At 52.6% G+C, this 24,968-nt stretch overlaps 1 protein-coding gene across 1 annotated transcript in view; it reads right to left on the minus strand.

Moving 5' to 3' along the window:
- ANO2 (anoctamin 2) overlaps positions 1 to 24,968 on the minus strand; it is a gene marked incomplete at both ends in the record, with an annotated part of 319,797 nt that overhangs the window by 200,558 nt on the left and 94,271 nt on the right. The window contains one exon of the mRNA XM_082665221.1: positions 19,173 to 19,237. Coding sequence (XP_082521347.1) covers positions 19,173 to 19,237 — 65 coding nt within the window. The remainder of the gene's footprint in view (positions 1 to 19,172; positions 19,238 to 24,968) is intronic.

The raw sequence follows: 24,968 nt of genomic DNA on the forward strand, positions 1-24,968 counted from the left end.
TCAGGAAACAGAGGAATAGGTCACCAGGGGAGCCAGTGGGCATCCTTTCCTTAACATCTTTAAAAGCAGGGGACATCGTCTAGGAAAATGTTACAATGTGTAGAATTTACTTGCAAACACCTCATCATATAAAGTGTGAGAGGATGTGTCTTACTGGACTGAAGCTAGGATGCAGGTGCCAGCCAAGACAGCACAGGTGCCCAGCAGGTGCTCTGCTCAGAAAGCCCGCACTCACAGGTGGCATTTCTGCTTCCCTTATCTCTATCCACAAGCACAGCTTGGTTAATTAGCATACAGAGAGTCAGAAATGGATTTTCACGCCTAAAAATAATGGCCTGTTGACTAGCATAAGAAATGTTAGAAAAGGACTCGTGGGCGAAATTAGAGGTATTCAAATAATGTGGACTAAACAGACTGTATTTCAGACATCCATCCATCCTTGCCTATAAATCTTCATGGAGGCCTGTCCCCCTGGTTCTAGAGATGATGCCTTAGGCCAAAGTCCTAAATGGCCCCAGGTCTAGCTGAGTCTCTGGATTCTGTTTCCCTAATACTAGTTATAAGGGTAACAAAGTTCTGTCTCTAGACTTGAGGTTTCTGCCTGGAGTAAATGTTTCATGCAAGGAGATGATCAGAGAATATAAAAGAATCCTTTTTTATATTACTTATATAATATAAATATGTTTTATATTAATAAATATAAATTAATTAAAAATGTAAATATTTTTATATTACTATATATAAACAGTTGGGACATCCCGAACGGGTCGTATGAACTTTATCTTTTTTCCCCACTTGTTAACGAATGTCACGTATTTCATAATGTTTTCCAAGGCCCCCAGTGTCTATCAAAGAAGAATGTGCACGACTGGGCTGCCTTTGGTCAGTCTGCAGCAGGTGAAGGAGGTGTGGCCCTGCACGCGAGGAGGGGGCGGGGGCAGGGTGAGCTGCAGGGAGGCCTTTGTGTGAAGGGCTCTAACTTAATTCCACTCCCACCATGGCCTGGGCATATATGCCATATGACCTCAAGTCTTAAAAACCGCCGGAACTTGTGTTATGGACGAGGACATGGTTTAGCTCAGTCCATGGTCCATGCGCGCTTGAATGCGTTTGCTGCGGTTTGGGTGCGCTGCTCTATAAATACCCATTAAGAGAAGGGCCTTCATGACGCCTTCCAAGTCTGCAACCCTACTGATTGTCTACCTGTTCTCTTAATTACTAAGAGAGTTTAAATCACCAAATATAATCGTGGATTTGTCCCTTTTCTTCCTTCTGTTTTGTCAATTTTCCTTCCATGTATTTTGAAGCTGTTATCAGGTACACACAATCCTAATAAAATTGTTACGTCTTCTTGAGTTGCCCTTTCACCAATATGAATATTACCCACATCTCCGATAATGTTCCTTACCCTAAAGCCTGCTTTGTCTGATATTAACACAGCCACTTCAGCTTCCTGTCGATTACTGTTAACATGGTATATCTCTTTTCATCCTTTTACTTTTAACCTACCTGTTCCTTTATAGTTAAAGTATGTTTCCAGTAGGCAGCATATAGTTGGGTATTGCTTTTTTATCCAATCTAACAATTTCTACCTCTTCCTTTTGATGTTGAGGCCATGTAGTTACCAATTTGGTTGGATTTAAGTCTACCATCTTGCTATTTTATTTTGTCCTTGTTCAGAGCAACTGTAGAGCTAACCTCATTCTTGCAGGGATTACCTGCCTGTTCTCTAATATCTGAAAACAGTTTTTACATATCTACCTAACTAGCTTTCTACTTGACGGCAGAAAAGCTAGTCCTGTACCAGATACTCCACCATGGCCACGTGTGGAAGTAGGGAATCTGTGTTTAGCAGGTCTCCCAAGTTTCCAGTGAGCTGCCAGAACTGGGAACCATTGCTTTAACTCAAGAGGCACAGGTTGAAAAGGGTAAGACACGTCGTGGAAATGTGAGCTGCCGGACATAAGACAACAGGGGATGTTGGGAGCTGTGGGGAACGAGAGAACGTAGGTTCCAACTGAAAATATTCACATTTAATGTTTTTGAAAAAAATCTTCTGGACCAAAAAAATAATTTTTAACGCGTATATACATTCTTTTTTATACTCTTTTCCATGATGGTTTATCCCAGGATATTGAATATGGTTCCCTGTGCTATACAGTAGGACCTTATTGTTTATCCATTCTATAATATACATATTAATAGTTTGCATCTACTAACCCCAAGCTCCCAATTCATCCCTCCCGTACCCCCCTTTCCCACTGGCAACCACAAATACTACTCAGCCATAAAAACGAACAAAATGATGCCATTTGAAGCAACATGGGTGGACCTAGAGATTGTCACACTAAGTGAAGTAAGTCAGACAGAGACAGACGGATACCGTATAATATCACTTACGTGTGGTACCTAAGATATGGCACAGATGAACCTATCTACAAAACAGAAACAGACTCACAGACATAGTGGACCAAAAATTTTTAAATGTCTATCGGCTGAAACCTTCCCTAGGGCCACCTGTTTGCAACAGTCATGAATCTTCTCCAGTGTCAATGCACCTCTTTAAATGGGACACCAGAGTTGAGCACATCGTCCACGGTGGACTCAAGGGTGGTGACCCCATAATTACCAACAGCCCATACCCCATGAGTTCATTACTTCAGGGTCAGACAAGTTCACGTTTGGCAACACACTGAGAGCTCACGTTTAGCTGTGGCCAACTTTCCACTGCCGCCTCCATCTCTCTCGCGCACACACCATCGCCCGCCAAATCAGATCCCCTCGGTCCTGTCCCGTATTTACAGGCTTCACGGCCACCACTGCTGCATTTCACCTATTGGTTTGGACTCAAGGCTCCCTCTTGTCAAGAACACTTTGAATCTTGATTCCGTTATCTTTTTTTTTTTTGGCTGCGTGGCATGCAGGATCTTAGTTCCCTGACCAGGGATTGAACCCGCACCCCCTGCAGTGGAAGCGTGGAGCCTTAACCACTGGACCGCCAGGGAAGTCCCAGATTCTGTTCTCTTTCAAGGTAACTGTGTACCAGTGGAAAATCTGACGTGTGCCTCCCATTCTCAAAGACCCGAAGCCTGTGACGAGACCCTGTGACACAGCCCCCTTGATGGATGCTAGCCAATCAGCGCTGCCTTTCTTCTTCAGAATCTCCACCCCCGGGGGACCGGGGACAGAAGGGGATGAAGCACAGCAGGTAAACCCAGCTCTTAGAAAGCATCGGGGCGGAAGGCCAGGGTGATGGTGAACTGCAGTGTGTGTGTGGATTTTGCAGAAACGTCCCCATGAAAGGTCCTCCTGCGCGTTCCCACAGGTAACAGGTGGTGCTGAAAATGCGGAAGACAGAGCCACCCCAGAGCAGGGCTGCGGGGTCACAGCTCCCGCTGAGCTCTCGCTCAGAGCTGACTGTCTGCGTGTCCTCGGGCTCCTGTCTTCCCTGAGCTTCAGTTTCCTCATCTGAGGTCTCGTCTCCCAGCTCTGTTCCTTCTCTCACCCTGACACCCTCGCTCCACTGGAGACCCACTGACACTACGCCCCGTTTCCACGAGGCCTTGCTTCGCCCTAGCTGTGGCACACTCCTGGCAAAAGCAGTTAGGGGAGCCTTCTCGATCCCTCAAATAACATTCTTCGAGTCTGACCGCCCCCGTTTCCCACTTCAAGTCCTTCCACATCACGTGAGCTTCAGAGGTCAAGGCTGATGACCGGACACCTGCCTTCCCTGCCTTCGACCTCCCCCCCACCAACCACAAATGCTCTTCATTGCAGCCACGCTCAGCTCCTGGAAGCCCCTGAAGGATGCTGCCTTTTCCCCCACTTCCTGCCTCAATTCATGCTGGTCTCCCGGCCCGGGATGCCCAGCCCCCTCTTCTACACCCATTTTACATCAAGTCCTCATTCAAACTTCAGCTCCGTCCTTGCATCTTCCAGGAGGTCTCCCCTGCCTGATGAGGGAGCCCCTCTTTTGTCCCTCCCCGAGGCCCCGCACACCTTCCGTCTGAGCGGCCATCACGCTTCTGGAGGCACCTCCAGGTTGACTATAAGCTTCTTGAGGGCCAGGGCTTTTCAGCACCACTGCCTGGACGGCTCCTGCCACAGTACAGGTGTTTGCTGAAGCACTGAGTCCCCTGAATGACCAGGCAATGGATGAACAAGCAGAGGTCCCAGCACGTGGCTGCCTGCCCCCAGCCCCACGGGAGGGGCCGCCCTGCCGGCTGAGCTCGGGCTCCCAACTCCTGGACTCTGAGCCCCAACCAGAGTCCCAGTGTCAGATGTTCCAGGGTGCCGCCCCAGGCCACACCCTCAGCTCTCTCTCCACCCTCCTCCTAAGGCCTCTCCCTGAGCAGGACACATTAAACGGAAGAAAGACTAGAACATCTGCTCCCCCCTGTCCCCACACAATCAAGGAGGAGCCTCACTCCCGGACCTGCTGCCCGAGAGAAGCGCTCTGGAGCCTAGAATCCAAGAAGTCGGGGAGCCTGGAGAAACACCCGTGAGAAAATCCACCCAGGCCAGCCTGCACCTGGCCTCTCTCCTGCCACGTTTGCTCACTGCTTGAAGTCCTCAACCCACTAGCTGTTTACGTTCCCAACCGAGTCCAGGGGCGTCTGCATTTTAGTTCAAGCCGTGGACAGACGGGGCTGCGCTGTTAGACCTGCAGGCGCATTGACAAGCTGGCTGGCTGAACTCGGCGGGGCAGGCCCCAGCACTCCCCACCCTGGGCCTATGAACTCCCAGCCGGGGGTCCCTTGCCCCCAGATCTGGAAGACCTCACGAGGAGTGTACAGAGCTGGAGGGGCTGGGTAAGGGAAGGAGAGGGAAGGAAAAGGGATAAATAAAATGCGAGGGTTATCGGGGGAGAGAAGGAGAAAGTTCAAGGGGAGCGCGGAGGTCGAGGGGGCTGCACAGAGCCGCGAAGCCTGGAGATGAAAATCTCGGCGGGTGTGGGGAGGGTGGAGGAGACAGCCTCGGGGGAGCCGAGGGTCGGGCTCTAAACAGAAGGTAAGCAGCGTTGTCTGGGCGCACCCACTACCCCTCCACCCTTAACAGGGAGAAAGAGAAGAAAAGGAGGGCAAGTGGGACCTCAGTCCTTGAGAATCACCTTCATAAAGTCTGTCTCCTTCCTCCACCACCACTCTTCCTGCCGAGAGCATCTTCACCCACGTAGGATCATGCCCACTCCCTCCTGCCCACGCCCGGGACTACGGGGATTAAAGGCCAACACTAAGGGAACAGGTAACACACAGCAAAGGGAGGTCTGATCTCGGGGCCTGGGGAAGGCACGTCCCCAGCTCCTTCCCTCTGGGAAGCCCACTCTGCATCTCATCTACGCTCACGCTCACTGGTCCAGCCAGGCGGCTCACTGGAAATTATCGTCACCTTTCACAGACAGCACGGCGCTGCCTCTCAGCCCCATTGCACGTCCATCACCCACTGTCGCCCTGGAGGGGACACACACCTGGCTTATGTTCCTGGTTACCAGGGAGAGCAAAGCACTGAAGGCAGCATCCCATAGCAACAAGGCAGAGGGGCCCTTCCAGGCCTTTACACACACACACACACACACACACACACTCACACACACACACTCACACATACATGCAGGCACCAACCCACTAGGACAGCTCACAGCCATGTGGAACAGCAGGCCCCAGGCCGGGCCTCTGGGCCTTCCCGAGAGTCAGCTGGCCCTCATGCCAGGTCCCCTGCCACACAGCTGCCATCCACCCTCCAGGCCAGTAGCCCTTGAGATGCCACGCAGACTCTTCCACTCATCCGGGCTTCTTAAGTGTCTCTGATAGACACCACGTGTCCCAACAGGAAAACACACACTCATCAACTCTACAAAATGCTCCAGATGTGATCAAAGCCGGAAAGGCAAAAGACACCAGAGACGGGTTGCGTGGAAGGGGGAGAGGTTAATGGAGAGAAGAGAGGAATCCAGGGATGTGGGTACGGGGGTGAGGGGGTGAGTCCAATGGACGGAGTCCAGGACTGGGGTCCAGACTCCTGGGCTCCAACCCCAAATTCAACTTGCTCCCTGGGGAAACCTTGGGTCTTGCCCCAAGACCAGCTTCAGGCTTGAGACGGTATCCCGTACAGCCTAGAAAGTTAGCCCCAGAAGGGATGTTACAGATCACCTGGCCCAACCCCCTTGTTAGGTGAGGAAGGCAGCAGGTAATCTACCTGCCTGGAGCATCGCCACCTCTAATCTCACACGTCCTCCCACCTCCTAGCTCACTGCCGTCTCTATTAAATGTCAGCAACTTACATATTAAAAATTCCTTACTTGGAAGTGGCCTCAGACACGATACCTCCGTCCCTCCGCCTTGTTACTTCTGCTAGAGGATTTTTTTTTTTAATAAAATAAGAGAATGGTTTTCAAGGATCCCCAGAGCTAAAATTCCTAAGTCCCCACGATCTACGGCAGCACCCTCTTTAAGGAACCAGATCTGTTTTATTCTAAAAGATCCTAGAAACCCTTTACACCCCATCTGGCCACCTGACCACATCCATCCACTACCCCCACCCTCTGCCTTGGGGCCCCATTTGAGAAGCAGCCCATGTGTCTCACCTGCATGGTTTCCTCCCCCAAAGTGCAGCAAAGTGGTTAAAATAATGGACTCTGGAATGGTCCTGCCTGAGATTTGCAGCAAGTGACTTATCTTCTCTGCACTGCTGTGTCCTCATCTTGAAAACAGGGGACAACGATCGTGCCAAGTTCACAGAGTTGCCGCGAAGATTAGACCAGATCAGGTCCACACTGGGCGAGGTGACACGGGTACCCGGTGAGCATGGGATAAGCGCTGCGTCAGCCGTGGTCACCATCACACCCACGAAGACATCCCCGCTGGTGAATGGGGAGAGATAGTTCCCATGCACTGATTACCACCTAGTGAAACCTGCGGGTCAGCTGGGACGTGGAGGATAAGAAGACTGGACTCCCACTCCCCAGAATGCCCACCAGGTCCTCTCACAAGGACAGAGGGCGTCCGGGAGAAGAAGCTGTTCCTCTCCCCACACTCCCCACCCTCCCTCCATCCTGTTTGGCACAAAACGTACAATGTCTCGGGTCCTTTCTAGCGCCCACACAGAGGAGCCTCAGGTCCTTTCCAAGTAAAAGCAACTGGCCCACATCAGTGCCGTCCACACATCTACATCCACGTAAGCCAAACCCTTCAGGGACAGGCTCTTTTCCTTAGGATAAAGCCCCAAATCTTCAAACGGCCACGAATGAACGGAGCTCTGCGTCCCCTTCTGCCACGTGGTACCAGGGAAAACACATCGTTTCTGGAGTCAGACAGGCCTGGGTTTGAATCTCAGATGGGCTGGCCTGTGGTTTCGGAAAGATCCTCCAGGGCCTGGTCCCTGCTTCGCCCCCGCCTGGCCCCCATTACTCCCCCCACCAGGCACCCCAGGCCCCCTCTTTCTGTTGTGGGCAGCGTACCCTGTGGCAAAGAGAACTGACTCTGGAGCCAGACTTAGGAGTTCAAACCTCACCTCTTCCTTACTCACTAGCTGTGTGACGGCGGGTGACTTAACACCCTCTTTGTGTCTGAACTGCTCATCTGCAAACTGAGGGTGATAGTATGTCTCAAAGGGTCGTTGTGAGTGAGCAAGTGCACGGGGCTTAAACAGCGCCTGGCACACAGGAGGCACCACAGGCCGTGAGCTACTGTCATTATTCTGCTCATCTCGGCCTGGCTCTCACTCACGCACCAAATCTTCGTTTAAATGTCACTGCCTCAGCTGGCCTTCTCCAGTGAGGCTGGATTGCCCATGACAGCCCACACTCTGCTAGTGTAACCCACGTCACACTCACAATTAACTATACGTTACTGGCATAAACAAGGAGTTTGGAATTAACGTATACACACTACTATATATAAAATAAACAACAAGGACCTACTGTACAGCACAGGGAACTACACTCAATACCCTGTAATAATCTATAAGGGAAAAGATTCTGAAAGAGAATATATATATTGATATATTCAGTTTTATATATCACTTTGCTGTACACCTGAAACTAACACATCATTGTAAATCAACGATAGTCCAATAAAAATTTTAAAACAATAAAAATAATAATAAAAAACTAGACATAATCTGTCTTTCCTGCTAGCTCATAAGCTCCACAAGACCAGACAAGGGTGGACCACAGGCCCACATATTTCCAGAACGGTCCTGGTTTATACCTGTTGTCTCACTGAGGCGGGCTACATGGGCGTTCAGCAAATACCAACTCCTCTCCCCTTAAGAAAGAGTGTACTTTCCAGAAACATGGATTTGTGCTCAGCCATACGACTGCTTTGGCCAGTGGAGCCCTAGCGGATGGGATGTCAATGATGCCTTAAGAGGCACTGTGTGTGTCTGTTTCCCTGCTTTTCCTTGTGCTCTTGTGACTCACCATGAGAGGACCACGCCCAGGTAGCTTCTGATCTATGGAGAGCATGCAGACCTGTGGAGACCTGAACACAGTCTGAAGCCTGGACAAGCCCAGCCGACCCTCAGCCTGAAACAGACCTTTTCCACTCAACCTACAGACACTTGAGCAAGAAAAATAACCAACTATTGGTGTAAGCTGTAGATCTGGGGGTGGTTTGTTACGTAGCATTATTTTGACAGTAGCTGACTAGTATACTCAGCATAGCTATTAATAATGCTCCCTTTCACTCTCAAGAGTGTCCTAGGTTAGATGGTAAATCATCTCATCACCCAAGGTGATTAGGTAAGTTATCTAATCAGTCCACATCTATCTTTTTCTTCACTTTAACTCTAGCACCTGAAACAATAAACACAAATAAACACAGCAAAGATGCCCAATAAATATACCGCATCAGAGGGAACTGAATTATCCATTCTCTTAAGTCTCTCTCCCAAAACACTGAGTCTTCTCCCAGCTGGACGGTGAGAGGTCTGAGTTTGGGGACTCTCCTCTTTCTTTCACGATGTCCCTGAGAGATGCTTCCAGCTGGCTGCTGGATCATCAGAAGGCTTAACCTCACCCCCAGGGCTAAACCTTCAGAGAAGCGTTAGGGTGTCCATGGTGGGGGGAGGGGGGCATTTGACAGGAAGGGGAAACAGGCCGGGGGGGAAGCCTGGAGAAGGAGCGGCTGCCCGTCCGCCCGAAGGCTGAGGATTGGGCTGCGTGTCAGCCTAAGGAAATACTGCCGTGTTGTCAGAACTGATAACTGCTGGAAACTAAGCCATTGCCCTTACCCTCCTCCAGACTACAATTCCAAATAAAAAGTTCAAGGTCCCAGTCCTCCAATCTCATCTCTGTCTCTCCTGTGTTCAGTTAACACGGATTTTATGAAAGAAACCGACAGGGCTGAGGCACCAGCCCTGAGTCCTGAGCCCTCAAGGAGTGCTTCCTGAGGCCCTGGAACGGGCTGGGCGATGCAGGCTGAGGGTCACAACCTCTCCACATCAGAGTCAGCCACTCTGCCAGGGCAGACAGCCATCCCTGGCAGTTACCCAACTACCCACACCTTTTGACTACCTTGAGAAAATCCCAAGAAGGTACTGGAGGACAGCAGTCTCCCAGGCAGCGATCTTGAAGCTTTTTGTTTTGTCTTTTTCTTGCTTATGTCTGTGACTTCCAAACCCACAAAATGCTGTGGTTTTCCGTTCCTGAAACAGAGGCATACGTCTGTGCAAAGTGCCTGGGCATGCCCAGCTAATTAAATGGAGAGATCTTGCGGTCGCTGTTGTAACGTGTGTTGCAACGATGTTATTCAATGTGTCAAGACGTTTTCTGTTTATATTGGTCACATACCCATGTGGCATGGGTGGAGAACATCACTCAGCAGAATATCATTAGCAGGAATGGGGAGCTCAGGGGTTCCAGAGACAGGCGGTGAAACAGTGGCTCAGGGGGATCAAAGAGTCGGGCCGTGTCCGTGGTGACTTATCCCCTGGCCGGTCCCCTCCTTCCTTCTAGGGCGAGATCAGCCCCTCGGATGCACCTGAGGTCCTGCTTCCCACAGGCAGAGGGCGGCTGCCGTCACAGCCTAGAGGGTTTGTGGAGGAGATGCAAAGGTTCCTCTCTTTCTCTCTCTCAGCAAGAGGATGTGCACCAGATCCAAAGGGCTGAATGACTTGCCCAAAGTTTCCCAAGAGTGGGTGAGTGAGACGGGCCATTCCCACCTCCCAGCCAGGAGCGCACACGTCCTGAACCCCCGAAAGCTCTGTTTTGCCACCTAAATCCCAGAGAAACCACTTGACAGCATCTCCTTTTGCTCCCCATCATCACGGCCCCTTGGTCTAGGCTTTCCTCCCCCTGCACTGTCTCAGATACCTCCTCCAACCACTTCCCGTAGCCCCAGGGCTCTCCTCCCAGTTGTCTGCAGTCTCAACCTGTTCTTGAGCCTCCACTTCCGTCAGCATGTCCTGACCAAGAATACTTCAACCTGACTCTTGTAAATCTCCCAACCACACTCCCTTCTTCCTTCAAATCTCTACTTTCTGCTCAAAACTCGCCTGTCCTGTAATTCTCATCTTTCTCTCATCGACCACGCTAAAGCTAGTCACAAACCCCTTCGGAAACTTTGGCCCATCCCCTTGCCCACCACCTTGCCCCCAGCCCGTCTACACACAGCTCTGTGCCCAGGTTCCCCGTTGGGTACCACTTTACCTCTGCAGCTTCCATCAGATCTACTGTGAGCACCTGGGGTCCCACTGTTACACTTCAAGCTTCCTGCTTTCCCCCTTCTTTTCGCTTTGACACCACACCCACGACAGAGCTTGGCATCCAGCAGACCCTTGATGTAGGGATCGACTCTTGTGTCAACAGACTCTGAGCTCTGGCCTGGATTTCTTGTGACCTCGCAAAACAAGCAAGAGGGACAAAATGCAGCTCTTCTCGGCAAAACCTGCCTTATCACACTGACTCTGGTCCCATCTTGGAAACACCATTTCACTCTCACTGGGAAACACCAGGAAGACATTTCCATGACAAAGGCAGAGCCTCCACAAAACCCCACACCTGCCAGGAGGCAGCCTCCAGGATAGGCTGTGGAAGAGGCTTACCTGGCGCACAGTGCTACCTGCTCAGGGGTCAGGTTACTAAAGCTGCGACAGAGACGGAGCAGCGAACTGAAGTCGGGAAGGAACCTACTCGGTTGACAAATGCAAGAAGTGACAGCTGACAACCTGATGACGTGGAAGAAGTCGGGGAAAAGAAAGACTCTGAGAAGCAGAAATGAGAAACCAAAAACATGGCATTCGGGGGCCCCCTGACAAACAGCTCTTGCGAGTGACACATCACTCCTGCTGAGACAGGGGTGCTCACGAGGATGGCCCATCGCAGAGCAGGGGGTGACCTGGTCAGCGAGCCCCACTCCCCCCTCCGCAGACCACGCCAGCTGTCCCTCAGAGTGCTGATCAAAGGGATTAACGCTAGGCATCTGAAAACCCAGCTCGCCCAACGTCTGGCTGGACGACGCTCTGGGTCACCTCCAGCCACGTGGTACGAGGGCAAACACACAGTTTCTGGAGTCAGACAGGCCTGGGTTTAAATCCCAGATGGGCTGGCTTGTGGCTTCGGGAAGCTCCTATCTCCCTGAGCTCAGTACCCCACCCCCTCACCCCCGTAACACAGAGGTAAGAACGTCCACTTGGCGGGGTCGCTAGGAGGCACAGAGCACACACACGCAACGTGAATACAGCACACTGGTTTACAATTTTTAAAAAAACACAGTCTTGAAGTGAGAGAGTGGCGTGGGCATACATACACTACCAAACGTAAAATAGATAGCTAGTGGGAAGCAGCCGCATAGCACAGGGAGATCAGCTCAGTGCTTTGTGACCACCTAGAGGGGTGGGATAGGGAGGGTGGGAGGGAGGGAGACGCAAGAGGGAGGGGATATGGGGATATATGTGTACACACAGCTGATTCACTTTGTTATACAGCAGAAACTAACACACCATTGTAAAGCAATTATACTCCAACAAAGATGTTAAAAAAATAGTCTTATGATTACACAATATTTGTCAAGACAAACTAAAGAACTATATAAAATTCTGCTAGTTTAGGGAATAGTATAACTTCCCCCAGGGAGCAGATAAATAACAACTCTACCTAACCAGACCTGTGTCCATCACCACGCTCTTTGCACAACTATATCGTAATCCTCGCAATAATACTGTGGGGAAGGTAGGACAGGTGTTATGATGCCCATTTCATAGCTGAGGAAATGGAGGCTTGAGAGAGAACGGCTTGCCCCAGTATTATATCACTTGGAATCAAGGCTGGAGGCAAAACCGAGTTCTTCTCATCCTTAACCCACTGCTCTCAGTCTAGAGGAACGTCCCTAGGCAGGTGCCTCGGGGTTTGTTAAACACGTAGACAGTCACTCTATCCATCTTCTAAATTAACAAGTGCAGCCTCACTCCGTCTCCACTTCTTCCTAGAGTAGGAGCTCTTATTTGTTTTAAGTCTGTCTTCATACGGCTGCCTCTTTACATCTTTGATCACATTTCTTTTCCTTCCCTGAGACAGTTCTAGCCTGGCTGGTTTTTCTCTAGGCAGGATACCCTGACTTGGACACATGAGGTTTTGCCGCGATTTGGGAAATCCCTAAGTGACGTGATCCTAAAATGTTTTCTGAGATTTTCAGGGGTCTGTGGGTGCTGCCATGCGACAACGGATGTTTCCAGAAAGAGTCAGAGTCACCCCCAAAAATCTCTGCCCGATGCACAGCTGACAGCCCGGAGCCCCCTCATCACAGATGACTGGTCTGGGGGTCAGCTTCCCCCCACCCCCATGATCTTCTCCATACCCTGTTTTTCTATAGCCTCACAGTTACTCTTTGAAAATTTTCTCCATCAGTCTGTCCCTCCATTTCCCGGAAAAGCCACGTGGTCATCTACACGCTTGGGAATTTGACTTTGAGCTTGAGCTCCTGGAGAACGGGGTCCTGCTTAATTCATCTCTACCCCCCAGCACCAGTGTCTCACATGTGGCCAGTGCAAACAGGTGTCAGCTTAACTATACCAGGTGAGGTGTGCGTGCAGGAGGGCCCTGCTCTGACTTTCCCAGGCCAGCGGGTCCCAAAGAGGACGATCACGAGGATGAGGCTGTCAGAAGAGCCCGCATTACAGGAGGACACACAGCGAGGCCAGGCGTGTTACGCGTGCAGAACTGTTAGGGACGCGAGAGCTATTTTCAACTAATTAAAGGCTGGCCTACACAATAGGATGCTCTTGTTCAGAACAGGACTGAAACAGAGGGAAATCAGCAGAGTTCTTGCTCTGGCTCCATGACCATTTCTAGTGGCTAAAAATGTCCAGCAGACAAACAAGCTGCCCCCGAGGCCAGGCGTCTCCCCCATTACAAGATAAATCATGCAGAGGCTGGGCATCTGCTCGATCAATATGCGGGGAGAGGAGTCTTCAATTCCCCATTCCACGGCGGGGCACTGAGGTCAGCCAGCCTCTAAGCTCCTCCCACCTCTGTGATGCCATGGTTTGGTCCCAGGGGTTCTGGATAACTGAGAGTTTACTGCACACAAGGTCCAAGGGGATAGGAAATTACAGCTTTGTCACATATTTTCAGGCTAATATCAGCTTCTCTTCCCCTTGGGAAATAGGATGTGACATAAGGGAGTCAAGGAGGCAGTGAGCTGGGAAACCAGACCCTCACCCCGTCCCAGCTCTGGCCGTGCAACCCTGGGCGGCCACGGGGATGCGCGTGCAGCCTCCTGGTGCCCTGGGAGCCACCAGGTACCATACGGCTGATACTCCAGGAAGGAAGATTCAGTTTGATCTGAACCAAGAGCCACCAGCCGTGGAAGGCAGGGAGGCCACCCTCAGGGGACCAGGACGGCCTTTGGGTGCAGCCTCAGACTAGAGCTGGGGGCACCGTATTCAACTCCTGGTCCACTGGCAGCCCCAGGCCGACTCCTCTCCTCTAGAGGGTGCAGACCTGGCGGGGAGTGGCACTCTGCAGGGAGGGGGGAGAGAAAGGAGAGTGGGACACCTCACATTTTATAAACAGCTTGACTTATTTCCCACTCTGTATGGGCCAGAATATAACTGCACGGAACATCGTCATCCCTGTTTCTGCCTCGCCTCAACCAGCTACTGCCTATTTTTCTCTGTCTACTATGTTCCTACGCCCTCAGAGGTAAAGGAAAAATCTTCTTCAGGCCCATGAGACATGACTTCTTTCCAGCCTGCATAACGTTTCCCTGCTAAATCCAATACTTCAAAGGATGAGACGTGCAGATACCAAGGTGCTAGCCCCACACGTCACCACTCCTTGGCTTCCTCTCTTGGGTCCAGCCTCATCTCCTTCCAAGCCTGGATGCTCTGCTAACTTACAGGTCAGAGCCAGGGACACGGGCCAGGTTGGCACAGAGTCCATACAGGTGGGGCGAGATCTGCAAGTCGAGTTCTTGACTTGACCTCTTCCAACTGACAGTCAGGAGGGACCTGGCTTTGGGGCACTGTGATTTCTGGCCATCGACACCAGGCTCAACAAGTCCATATTCGGGGCAGCCCAGGCTGGTGACAAAGACACATTCAGGACCTTTAACCTCAGCCTTTCAGAAAGCAATGTTTCCAATTCCAGCACCACCTCTTCTAGGAAGTCTTCCCTATTCTGCTAGTAGCAACCACTCTCCATCCGTTGTCCCAACCTATCATGTTAGTACTTATATATGACAGTCCTGAAAAGCCCTCAATTCATCCTGCCTCCCACAGGTCTGTCTCCCTACGTAACTGCTAGATCCGTAAGGACGCAAACTCCACCCTACATCTCGCTGTGCCTCCAGAGATTTGCTCACTGTGAGCATCAGTAAATGTTTACTGCATTGAGCTGAACTGCCTTTATAAATCCCAGGGAAGGATCAAGGAGGAGGCAGCAGGGCTCAGGAAATAATTCATCACAGGTTGATCAACATTTTTTCCTCTCCATTCCCTCCCCCAAACCAGCTGCAGCCAGTCCTTCCTGAGCCTGGCCTGCTGAGAAGCCTCCTAAGAAAGAATGTGGCTTCCTCCATCTCCCTCCTGGAGGGATGTGGATGCGTCGTGTTTCAGGAGGTTAGCAGTGGGGCTCAGAGACACAGAGGTATGCACCAAATCACGCAACCTTCTAGTGGCCTTTCTGGGGAATTCTGGCAAGAGCAAGCACCTCTGCCTTTTATCAGGAGGAGGAAAAGCCAATTCCTGTGATGCCGAGGTCCTGGATGGGCTCTGCACTGGTGGGGCCGGAGGCGGCTGGAAGTCCAGGATGGTAGAGACGTGTAGCCAGGTGGAGGCACAGTGCCACTCTTGCTGTCCACAGGTGATGCCCAAAGGCTCTTGAAATGGCATAGATACCACTGTTAGGTCACTGAGGAAGCAGGACATTTCTGAGAGGACTCCAGACCTGCCACAGGGATGGGTTTCACGCCCAGGGCCTGACCTTAGGAAGCCTCCCTGGGGAAATGGCATCCCTGAAAGAGGAGGGAACGAGGAAGAGCCGTTTACCCCTCTCTAAACTGTCATCCCGACTTGACACAGTGGATGCTGCCCGCGTACGATGCCCTTGGCCCATTCTCCAAAGTCCACAGCTGCACAGCCCCCGAGCCCGGCGGACTTCTGGGCACGTCTCCTCCACATGCGGTCACAGGCAGCGCAGATGCTTGAGAATACAATTGTGCATCCCAGCTTCAGCCAAGCGCGGTGAGCAGCTAAACCTAACTCAGATGTCCAGAGCCTGCTGTTTCATCTCATCCATATCAAAACCTCCCAGCTAAGAAAATATGCCCGTGAGCAGATGTTCATTTCAGTGAAAAGACAGGGCAGGGCGCTGACTAATACGGGATCACCCCGTATTAGTCAAGCCTAAAGGCCCAGCCTCCCGGGTTCCCCAGAAAATAAAGGCCATTTCCCTCCTGGGATGTCGGGGAGTTAACCCAGGGCCGTGCAGGCAGAAATCTACTCCTCCGCCTGCAGGGACACTCAGGTGGCCCCTAGGGACTAGCAGGGCCGTTTCCCTCCAGCTACAACATCATCTCCCCCACTGGCTCCAACACACACCTTGTTTCTTCCAGGGCACAAGTGCTTCGGGCTCGGAGTTCCCAGGAGATTCTTCTGTGAGAGGGGTCGCTACTGGATACCTCCCTGGGGAGCTTCCCAGCAACTCACATACACACACACACACACACACACTCCACTCAGGCCTGCAGGCCCCGAGGTTTCTAGAGCAAGGGTATGACTCAGGGTGGAGCGCTCTGCTGGCCTGGGAGCGCCGTCAGCAATCTCACAGTGCAGCCTGCTGGGCCTGGATGCCCATGCAGCTGCGGGGGGAGGGGCGCGGGGTGCAGGGAAGGGGCATCTTTTTTTTTTTTTTTTTTTTTTTTTGCGGTACGCAGGCCTCTCACTGTTCTGGCCTCTCCCGTTGCGGAGCACAGGCTCCGGACACGCAGGCTCAGCGGCCACGGCTCACGGGCCCAGCCGCTCCGCGGCATGTGGGATCTTCCCGGACCGGGGCACGGACCCGCGTCCCCGGCATCGGCAGGCGGACTCTCAACCACTGCGCCACCAGGGAAGCCCCGGGAAGGGGCATCTTGCTCCCCCTCTGTCCACTTTACACACCTGGGAAAGGAGCCTCGAACCCTAAATCTCAAGTTTAGGCTTGAAGGGTTGCGGAAGGGGAAGGGTAGCTTTACGTGCCAACGGATCTCCCACCCCGCTGGGCTCTCAGCTGCTCTGTGCTTTCGAATGTTCCAAACCGTGGGCACCGGGAGAGAAGCAGCGCTCGGGGCTGCCAATGAGGAGCTGGGGGCCCAAGGCGACGGGCGGGAAACAGCTCGGCTGGGCCTTTGCAGGGCGTACCTTCAACTTGGACCCCCCTGCCTCTGCGGATGCTTCAGCACTGACCACATGGGTGCAGTTCCTACGTGAGCACCAAGAGGGCGCAGTTCACAGGCATGAGCCGCGATGGAACCACAGGGTCAGGGTGGCCTCAGGCTGGGCCCTGTGGGCCGCTAGGTCCCGACAGGTGAAGGCAGGAAGGATGGAGAAGAAGTGGCAGCAGAGGGAAGTGGCGCTGAAGACACACCCACAGGAGTTGGGGTCAGACCGGGGACTGGCAGATGGCGGAGAGGAAGGAGGTGACGTGGACACACGAGCTTAGGGGGAGCCGGCTGAGTGCGGGGAGACCCATACCCGCCACCCCAGTTTCCTCTCCAGCTGCCTGCTCTTGGCTTCCCTGCCTCTGCTACCCACCTATGCCCCCAACGCCTCTGTCCCTTCCCTCTCTCCCCACTACAGTCCCCTCGTCTCTCTGCAGCAGAGTAAGTTCCTCACCCCTCTGGGTAGGCCACAGTCCCCCACTACAGCCCCCATACTACCTGTGTCCCATCCCCTCCCCTCCAGCCAGTGTCTGAAAGATGTCCGAGGCTCCAGGCGCGTCCGAGCCCCACATCCAGGCCACTGGCACTGTGCAGCAGGTGAGGAAGCGGCAGTGGACAGCCCCCAGCCCCACAGCACACTGCACCCGTCTGGACAAATTTGGGCTCTGCGTCCTCGGGAACCGCCAAACCCCAAAGCCAGGATCTGCTCCAAAGGCACCTCTTCCCCCGCAGGTGAGGCTGCTCCGGTGGCTGAAACGGAGGGCACGCTGGAGCCGTTGCCCACTTAGCTGGCGGCCGGTCACCCGAAGTCTCCGGAGGAAAACGTGGGGCTCTCCGGGAGGGAGAATTTTTATTTTCTGGTATCGTATTTTTTCAAAAGGAGTGAATAGTTGGAGAAAACAGGCGACAGCGTGGGTGGCCACCAGAGAGGCAGAGAGGATGATCAAAGCCCACGAGGCACGGGGGAAGGAGCCCTGGTGTGGCCCAGAGAACAGTCTAGGTGGCCGCACCTCACAAAAGGCCGCCAGGGGACGGGAGGTGCAGGGTGAGGGGGCCTCGGTCACCGGCATTTGTGGCCCTGCTCCCCGACCCCAGCCCCTCGGCTAACGGTCTTCAGCTGGAACAAACACCTGCTGTCCAACTGAGCTCCCAGTTCCCTGGGAGGGCCATCCCATCTCTGCGTGGGAGGTGAGCCTGCCCAAACTGTGACTCCCAGCCTGCTGCCTTCTTCCAAGAAGAAGCTGGAATCCCTCCCTCTGGACTCGATCCTTCTGGCGGCCACCCCTCTCGCGGTCCCAGCCCAGGGCGAGCAGCCCGGAACACTCTCTGAGTTTGCTGGCTGATGAATCAGCTCATTAAAGTGAGCCACAGGTGACTGAGTGGCAGCGAGTCCACTGTGTCAGGCACAGGGCCGAGGGTCCCCACAGTTTCCAAACAAGCGTGCTCTATCAATTTCCCCCGTAGAGCCCTAGCTCAGGCTCCCAGTTTCGGAAAACCAGGATGCCGAAGACCAAAGCGGGGACGCGACTTGACCAGAGCAACAATCGCCCCTAGTGGCCAAGCCTGGGCAAGACCCCAGTCTCCAGGCCCCACTCAGCCCGGTGGTCCCCCACTGCACAGGGGTCCTCCCAACATGCCAGCTGGGAAAGAGATGGGGCTTCAACAGCCCGTGGAGTTCCTAGAGCCCTCAACCCACTTGAGGCTACTCAGACCTACTGCCTTCTAGAAAGTTCTTTCAAAAAGCTTTTCACCCATGTTCTGTAGAAACTGGGGAAATTCCCAAGGCAATAGGGCATCATTTTAGGAGCAGCACTGAAGGGAGAGGTTTAGGACCCAGTTCTCTTCTCCCTTCCAATTTTTTGGAGAAGCCATAAAAAGCCTGCATTTCCACGCAGAGCAGCTGGCTTAGCCCTTATACAATGTGCCGGGTCTTCCCTTCTCTTGGTCAATACTGTGGCTACTTGGGAATGACCCAAGGATCTGCTTCACCCACGTTCTTCTCTAGGCAAATTTGAGGGACGATAATAAAAGAGAGAACTCTACTCACTCCTCTCCCCACAAGAGCAGGCAGGGAGAGACCACAGTGCTGAAGACCCCAAGAGGCAAGTCATGGAACATCCGTCCACATTGCCTGCTGCCCCACAGCTGCCACTGCCCTCCCCCACCCAGGAGCTGGCTCCCCACCTGTAGGACACAGAGCAGGGGCGTCACAGCCTAGAACAGCCAAGCCCTCTGCTCGGCCAACACACTTCCAGGAGCCAAGACAGTTGGCAGAGACCTTTTGGGTCCTCCCAAGAGTCCCCTCCCACATCTTACCTGATGAGGTCAATAGGCTGAAACTTATAAAACACCCCATAGCGTGCCCATTCTTGATACAGCAGCTAAACAAAAAAAAAAACAGAGAACCAGATTAGAGGTACAGCAGACAACTATTCACCTTTCGTTATTCAGCTTTAGCAAGTCAACATTTGACACACACCCCTCCCCACCAAAGCCATCCTGGCAAGTCAAAATCGAATCCCCAAAGCCCAGCTTCCAGGAGAATTCCCATGAGATATCCACAGGGAGACTCCAAAGGCAGGAGGCTATTGTCCTCCCCCAACAGTAAAGGTGATCTTCATCACACTCTGGGTGTGCTGCACCTACCAAGCAAAACCCCTCGCTCTTCACTCCCTCGCCTTGCTGAGTCCAGCCAGATGAGCCCTGGCGTTCGTTTATTCACTCGTTTAATAAGTACTGACTGAATATCCACCTTGTGCCAGGCCCTGTCCAGACACTGGCTAAAGCAGTAAACCAGACCAAGTCACTGCCATCATGGGGCTTATTACCCCTTGTGTGCAGAGACAAATATTAACTTATAAATGTCACGGAGAAAAATAGATCAAAGTAGGGGATAGAATATGAAGAGCGGGGTAGGGCGCTGCTTTAGACAGGATGACGAGGGGCACCATTGACAACAGCCAAGACACGGAGACAAGCTGAATGCCCATCGGCGGAGGAATGGACAGAGAAGACGTGGTGCATATGTACAATGGAGCATTACTCAGCCATAAAAAGGACAAAATAATGCCATTTTGCAGGGACATGGACGGACCTAGAGATTGTCACACTGAGTGAAGTAGGTCAGACAGAGAAAGACAAATATCATATGATATCACTCATATGTGGAATCTAAAAAAATGGTACAGATGAACTCATTGACAAAACAGAAATAGAGTCACCGATGTAGAAAGCAAACTTACGGTTACCAAGGGGGAAAGTGGGGAGGGATAAACTGGGAGGTTGGGGTTGACATACACACACTGCTATATATAAAATAGATGACTAATAAAGACCTACGGTATAGCACAGGGAACTCTACTCAATACTCTGTAATGACCTATACAGGAAAAGAAGCTAAAAAAGAGTGGATATGTGTATAACAGATTCACTTTGCTGTACACCTGAAACTAACACAACATTGTAAATCAACTATACTCCAATAAAATTTTTTTTAAAAAATAAAATAACAAAATAATTTTAAAAATCAAGTAATTATTGATAGGTATTAAAAAAAAAAAGAAAAGGATGGCAAGGGAGGGCCTCTCTGAGGAGGTGACATTTGGGCTGAGACCTGAAGGAAGTAGGTGGTTATGTTGCAGCTAGAAGAACACTCCTTCTGTGCCAAGGCCTAGAGGAAAGGGCACGTCCTAGGATGAAGAGGGAAGCCGGAAGACTGGCGCTGAGCAAGGGGAGAATCTTGGGACATAACCCCAGTTAGAAAGGACTGGCGGTGGGGGGGGGGGGGCTTCCCTGGTGGCGCAGTGGTTGGGAGTCAGCCTGCCGATGCAGGGGACGCGGGTTCGTGCCCCAGTCCGGGAAGATCCCACATGCCGCGGAGCGGCTGAGCCCGTGAGCCATGGCCGCTGAGCCTGCGCGTCCGGAGCCTGTGCTCCGCAACGGGAGAGGCTGCAACAGTGAGAGGCCCGCGTACCGCAAAATAAAAGAAAAAGTCTGGAGTTCAAAGGAGAGTCCAGAGTCAGAGAAGACATGATTTGTAAAGTCATCAAGTTACGGATGCAACTGTCAAAGAGAGAGAGGTAGAGAAGAGGCGTGACGCCGGGGCCCTGGGTGCTCCACCGTTCAGAGGTCAAGGGGATGATGAAGAGCAGCAGAAGCGCCAGAGGAACAATGGGACACGGCACCGGACTAGAAGTGGGTGGTGTCCTGGAGGCCAAGGGACCATGGGATTCCAAGGGAAGAAGGTGAGCATCTGGGTCAAATATGGCTGACGGGTCAGGCTGGAGGAGAACCAAGAGGTGACCTTGGACCCAGTGACCCACGGTTGACCTTGACAAGAGTGGTTCCAGACGGGCCAGATGGACACAGCAGAGGAGATCACCAGGCAACCCCTGGAAGAGCTGGAGCTCCAGGGCGTCAAACCTGGAAGGCGATGCGACGATGCCTGCCCACCGCCCATGTGGCTCTGCCGGGCCAGCTCGCACAGCTCTGCATGGGAGGGAGGGTGCTGTAGAGCCTTCCCTGTCTCTACAAATGTTTAATCACACAGTTCGAGACCAGGTGGATCGGGCTAAGCCCCGGGTTACAGGGTCCTGGGACAGACCGGCAGTCAACAGGGATGAGCCTGTGTGCGTCAAGTGCAAGAGGACAACCAGGGTAACCTGCAACAGTCCCTTTAAACCTGCAGAGTCTAGAACTTTCTAATGAGCTCCTAGCAAATACACTCTCTCCCTCAGAGTTATGCCATGTCCTCTTCACCTACCGGCCAAGCCTGCGAACAGAGCCAGGAGGCTCTGCAGCTCCTGCGAACAGAGCCTGATTTCGGAGGCCTCGAATGTAATTCCAAGCATGTGGGTCTGACCCCAAACCTTCAGGGCAGGAAGCAACAAGGGGACCACACCCTCTGATGGATCAGAGCATACAGGAGGCCAGGTTGGCTTCCTAGGGTCACATCGGTCAGTTGGCTTAAGTATTTCATGGGACCATAAAGAACCCAACTGTTAAAACCATCTGCAACGCCAGAGAACGGCAAGATGCCCGAGACTCGGGGCCCTCCCTGAGGCCACAGGCTCCTCAGAGAGCAGCCGGACCTGGGACAGACAGAAAGACGCCAGCTGTAGCCGGCTCAGAGGCATTGATGGGACAGGGTGGACCAGGATGGGAGAGGATGGAATTCTACCTCTGGATCCTGCAATGACCTGCTGGGTTTTTTGGCAGGTCACTTCCCCATTAGTAAAATGGGAGTTGTGCAGGATGGGAAAACTAGTCCTCAAGTGAAACCAAGAAGAAAGTACCTTTCCCGTCAGAAAGACAAGACTGACTTTTTAACTGCCCACGAGAGGAGATAATCATCTGCAAAAGCTGGAAAATTCAGGACCAAGGGTTTACAAACTGCTGAAGTTTCTAGAGTTTAAGATGAGTATCTTCCAGGTCGTGCTTCGGGCTCCCCGTAAGTGGGCAGGGAAGCCACGGGGAGCTGGCGGGACTCAGTCAGCCCCTGGACGATGGTGACAGTCCCTCCCCTGGGATGCCTGAGAAAAGCAGGTAAGTCTGGCGGATGGGGAATGAGGTGGGTGCTGGCAGTGGGAGGGGCCCATCCACACCCTCGCAGCCCAGCTCTCTAGAAAGGCAAGAAACCCCTGCTCTCCAGAGGGAGGGAGCCTCTTGTGAATTACCCTCTGGGAGGGGGCTGAGTCATGGAGACTGCAGGCCGCACTAGGCGAGCTGCGGGGAAGGAGATCGCTCTCCGCCTACGAGGCACATCCCCGGAACAGCCACAAATCGCAGGGAAGAAGGAGGCGAACCCCAGGTACGGGCAGGATGGGCGGATCACCCCTAAAGGCCCCCGGGGGCGATCTCCCATCAGTTCTCAACCCTTCTCCACCTCCTCCAGCACCAACTTCAAGGGTTCTCCCTTGCACCCAACCAAAACCCTTCCCGCAGCCTCTGGAAGAACATAGACTCTTACAATGTAACACATACGAATAAATGTACTGCACTTATACAGAGATTTCAGCTGGTTCTTTCAAGATACCTTTCAGGTCCCACCCATACGCCTCTGAAGGGCTAGGAAGGAAGCCAGCACGGCAGTGAGAGGTCCCCTTGCCATACGTGAAAGACCGTGTCCACCTGCTGGTGGCACTGGCTGGAATTTGGACACCAGGGTTTTAGTCCTGACGGGACAATCTTTTCATGGACATCGGAACTGGTCTCCTTGCCGTGCTGGGTATCCGCTTCCCAAGCCAAATGGACAGAAAAAAGCTTTCACTCTCACTCCTGGTTTCTCTTATTTCCCATCACAGCAAACGTTATTTCCCTAACCATGACCCCGGCAGAGGAAAACAAGGAGGCCAGGACTGGCTGGCAAACCCAAGGAAAAGCCACAAGGAATGGGCTGCTTGTCTTCCAGAGACACTTGTCCACCTTCACCGAGCCACCACCAAGATGAGCTGTGTCCTGGCTGGTCTCTCTCTGCCTGCCAGATTCTACCCATCCCATCCTTTGGGGTGTGCACTGGGAGGAGGCAGCACTGCCTAAGCGAAACAATTCCTGGGAGGAAAACGTTTTGTTAGAAGGTTTTATTGTTAACGATAATATAATATCATTCCAGGCAAAGGTACATATATTTTGGATGGTCCACAATTTGCTTCTCTCTGCCTCTGTGCAGGTAACCGGGGGGGGGGGGGGGCTGGCTGAGTTTTCCCAGGAGTACTGTGTGCTCCTGATCTCTGGAATGTTCCTGTAAAGTGTTCTACCTTGAGGGGCTGAGGGTTACCACCCACCCAGCAGGGGGTCACTTAGGTGGGCAGTAGGTGGTGATCGCTCTTTAAAGGGGAGTAATGTGACAAGAAAAAGTAGGCGGACAGAAAATGGCTGGGGCCAGGGAGGTGAGATGTGGGGAGAAAGGCTTCCTCCTTTTCCTTTAAATCTGATCCGGGACTTTTCAGGAAATTAAACACCACTGAGACTATTAGCATCAGATAGAAAACAGATGAGGTTAAAACATGGAAAAACTACAGCAGACTCCCTGGGCAGGCTGAGCAGGGGACATATGTAAGCAATCACAGCAGTATTTCTGGAAAAGGCCTTTATATGTTTTTAATACTTAACACTTCATAACAGGGACTAATAGGCTGGATAAAAAGAAGGTTGCTCAAAAGCAACTTGGGGGATGAATGATTTTCCAGACAGCAGAGTGTGGGGAGGGGGTACACGGGCTCCTATTCCCCATCCCGCCCACCCTCGCCCACCCTCGTCTGTTCACCAGAGTCGCTGAAGGCTGGGGGACCTGGGTGGGAAGATGGCAGGAGGGCGATGGCCAGACGGGCAGCCCCCACTAAAGAGGCTGGGTGATGCTCAGAGCATCGTGCCGTGGTGGGAAGGGTGGAACCCATGCTCCTAGAGTACCAGGAAACAGAAGAAACAGGATCTAGATGGAGGGCTGGGGACAAGAGCTGTCCAGGCAGGAGCTGTGACTGGCATAGGGGGGATCCTCCAAAGGGACCCTTTTCCCTCCCTTAAACATAACCTATTTCTAGCCACCCGGAATATGCAGGTTTCTCATCTATCATTTGGGAGTGGCTGTATCCTACCTGTCTGCCTCGACAGAGAGGATAAGAATAACCTGAGGGCGACCCTCCCCAAACAAGCCGTAATGGCATGGATACTGGTATATTTTTAGCAGGAACACTAGATTTGAGGGTCAGAGGGGCACTAGCCCCTTCTCTGTTTATGGTAGCAGTGTCATCATGGGCAAGGTGCACAATCGTTCTGAGCCTCAGTTTCCCCATCTATCAATGAAGGGATCTGGCTGCTCAGTGTTTCTCAGCCAAAGCTCTCTTGTCATCAGGGGCAGGGACACTGCCTCTGTGTGTGACTGTGGGATGTATTTCAGGATGGTTGGCATCACCGGTCCACCGGGCGCTAAATGTCAACAGCACCCCCATACACAGTCACGTCAACGACCAGAAATGCCCTCACATTTCCAAACGCCTGGGGACAGCGAGCTGTGGAAGAACAGCTGGGAATAGATAAGCAGTAAACAGAACACGCAGGACACGTCTACGCAGCCCCCCACCCCCGCGTGGTCCTCGAGCGCAGCATCGGGCTGGC

The sequence above is a fragment of the Grampus griseus genome (genome assembly GCF_964374135.1).
Source record: "Grampus griseus genome assembly, chromosome: 11".
Classification (NCBI taxonomy): Eukaryota; Metazoa; Chordata; class Mammalia; order Artiodactyla; family Delphinidae; genus Grampus; species Grampus griseus.